This window comes from Apaloderma vittatum, unplaced genomic scaffold (assembly GCF_000703405.1).
Source record: "Apaloderma vittatum isolate BGI_N311 unplaced genomic scaffold, ASM70340v1 scaffold25555, whole genome shotgun sequence".
NCBI lineage: Eukaryota > Metazoa > Chordata > Aves > Trogoniformes > Trogonidae > Apaloderma > Apaloderma vittatum.
Genome location: NW_009716867.1, coordinates 373 through 3,224, shown reverse-complemented (window position 1 = coordinate 3,224; position 2,852 = coordinate 373). Strand labels below are relative to the sequence as shown.

General features: G+C 54.5%; 1 protein-coding gene across 1 annotated transcript in view; it reads right to left on the bottom strand.

Moving 5' to 3' along the window:
* FMOD (fibromodulin) overlaps positions 1-2,144 on the bottom strand; it is a 3,165-nt gene extending 1,021 nt beyond the window's left edge. The window contains exon 1 of the mRNA XM_009869702.1: positions 1,154-2,144. Coding sequence (XP_009868004.1) covers positions 1,154-2,144 — 991 coding nt within the window. The remainder of the gene's footprint in view (positions 1-1,153) is intronic.
* Positions 2,145-2,852: the final 708 nt, after the last annotated feature.

The following is a 2,852-nucleotide window of genomic DNA, read 5'->3' as shown; positions in this document are numbered from 1 at the left end:
CAAAAAAGGTTGGTGCTGCAGCTTGGACCCCTCGCTCCTGGGGATGCTTTAAAGGTCGGCGGCAAAACCCGCAGCTGGAGGGAAAACTGCGGGAAAGCCTGAACGGCTCCGCGGTGGTTTCGTGGCATTTGTGGGCAGACGTTACCAGCTACACATTTGGAAAGCAAACATTTGGGAATCTGTTCTTGTTTTCGTGTTTCTGTCTGTTCCCGGGTGCGGGGTTGTGTGTTTCCTCTGCAACAGCCGGTGGCTGCCGGGACGTGGGGACACTGTCCCTGTCCCAGCCTTGCTCAGGGGCTCCAGCATCGCTCCGGCAGGGTTCTGCCCTCGGTGCCTGGCAGGTGAGAGGAGCGAGCCTGGATTTTTCCAGGAGATTGCTTGGGTTTGGAGTTGTTGGCTTTCTTCTTTTTTTTTTCCCCTCTAGTTTATTTTTATAAATAGCAGCCCCAGAACAATCTGTTCCTTTTATTTATTTGTGTATTAAGTGGACCGAATTTTAGTCCTGGCAGAAGATGCTGTGTTGTTGGTTCTAATGATTAAAAGCTCCCGTTTGTCCCAGCCCCAGCAAGGATGTGCCCCCTCAGCTGTGGGCCATGACCCTTAGGGGGGGACTTTGGGGCCAGGGGCTGTGCCAGTGTCCTGTGAGGTGGGGAGGGTGGGAGAAAGGGGCTACACTGGCCTCCAGCACTGAGCACGGCTGGGTATGTGCCCGTCCTTTGCATTAACACTGGCCACGCCCACGTGTAATGACCTTGGTTTTTGGGACCCCCACTTCTGTCTGTGACCCCCCCCAGCCTGTGTGCAAAGCTGGACTAAAGCCGCGGTCCCAGATTGTGCATCAGCTTCTACCCACAGCTGGGTTTTGGCATCTCTAACCAGAAGATGCTCGGCCTTCTGCTAAATGCTCAGTAAAACCAGCGCAAGAGCTCCGTGGATCACACGGGAGCGTTCGGAGCCTCTCGGCCTCAGGTGTGTTGGGGCACAACAGCCCCATTCCTGCCTTGCTGAGGGCTGTCTAGAAGTCTCCCAAATTCCAACTCCCTGCTCGAACCATTCCTTCAGGCAGGCACAGGTCCTGCGTCCCCACCTCCCCACCCCTCTCTTGCACCACCTCCCCCTGCACCCCCACTTTGGTCGATGCGTTTCTGCTCACCGTTGATTTGGTTGCCTTGAAGGTAGAGGTTCTCGAGGTTGGTGCTGACCCGAGGGATCTTCTGGAGCCTGTTGTAAGAGAGATCCAGCTCGAGGATGCTGCTGCTGTTGAAAGTGTTGGTAGAGAGACCCTGATTTGTCAGGCTGTTGTGAGACATCCGTACGTAGAGCAGCTTGGGAGAAACCTTGAAATAGTCATCGGGGATGGTGTTGATATAGTTGTACTCTAAGTAAAGCTGTTCCAAAGCCAATGGGAGCCCATCAGGGACTTTCCTGAGGTTATTGTAGCTCAGGTCAGCAAGGATTAAGGACTTGAGCCCTTTGAGGGATGCTCCCATCTCAAAAATGTAGTTGTGGCTGAGGTACAGGGCTGTGAGGTTCTCTAGACCCTCCAGAGCGTTGGAAGGGACCCTGGAGATCTGATTGTAAGACAAGTGGAGCTCTCTTAGCGACCGGGGCAAGGGGCTGGGCATCTTGGTTAGGTTGTTGTTGTTCAAGTACAACCTCTCCAGGCGTTTGAGCTTGGCAAAGACCCTCTTGCCCATCTTCTCGCTGGTGATCTGGTTGTTGTGCAGCGCGAGCCATTCCAGCTCTGTGGCATTTTCAAAAGCCCCTTCTTGGATGGTGGTGATCTGGTTGTTCTGGAAGTAGACGTATTTCATCCGGGAAGGCACGAAGGGCAGGTACCTCAGGTTGCGGGTGTCACAGTACATGGCTGACGAGAAGTTCGGGGGACAGTCGCACTCCTGGGGACATTGCCAGGAAGAGGCTTGCTGAGGTTCAGGGCCAGGCTCTGCCTCTGTGTCCGGAGCTGGGAGGTAAGAGTACACATACGGGGTGTTCTCGTCCTCGTAGTAGGGCATGTAGTTGTAGGAGGACATACGGGACTGCCGCATGTAGTACTGTAGCCAAGCCATGTCTTCTTCTTCATTGTACTGGCCTAGGGAGGCTCCACAGAGCCCGGCGAGGATCAGGATGGTGGCCCAGTGCATGGTGCTGCTGCTGCTGGAGGGACCTGGGTGGAGGAGAAATGAGGAGGAAACCATCAGCAGTGTCAGGTCGGGTGTAAGGGGTAGAGCCAGGCAGGCTGCACCCCACAGCCTGGGAATCCAGTGGGGTTGGATGTGGTGACAGCCCAGCGTGGGGTTGGCAGCAGAGCTGGAGAACCAGGGGACATGAGTGAATCCTACCCTCTGAAAAACGTGGCTGCAGACACATGCCTGGTTTGCAAGCTACTCGATTTCCCCTTTTTCACCACAGACCTGCTAGAAACCTCCATCCCAGTGGATATTTGCTTGCAAAATCTTTACTTATGGGTATTTCTGTTACAACTGAGTAGAGGATGGAGATATGGGGGATGTGGTCCTAATTTGTGTATGGTCACACCGCTCTGCCCCAGGATGGCCGGGATTTGCCCGCGCTGGCTCTGCGTGGGAGGGAAGAGAAAGGATTTGGTCACTCTCCGGCCAAGCAGAGGAGAGCGGTGGCTGCGAGAACAGGTTGATGGAGCTCAAGGCGTGTTTCGATGGAGCTATATTTACACCACGCTCGCTGGCGACAGGATTCGCTGTGGGTTTCATCCAGCTCTCCCTTCCCCCACAGAAGCGCAGGATGCTCGTGCTGCTCGGGACTGATGTAAATCCTGGTAAACAAGTTCAGGCTTATTTCTGAAACGAAACCACTTGTCAAGCTTAGATTTC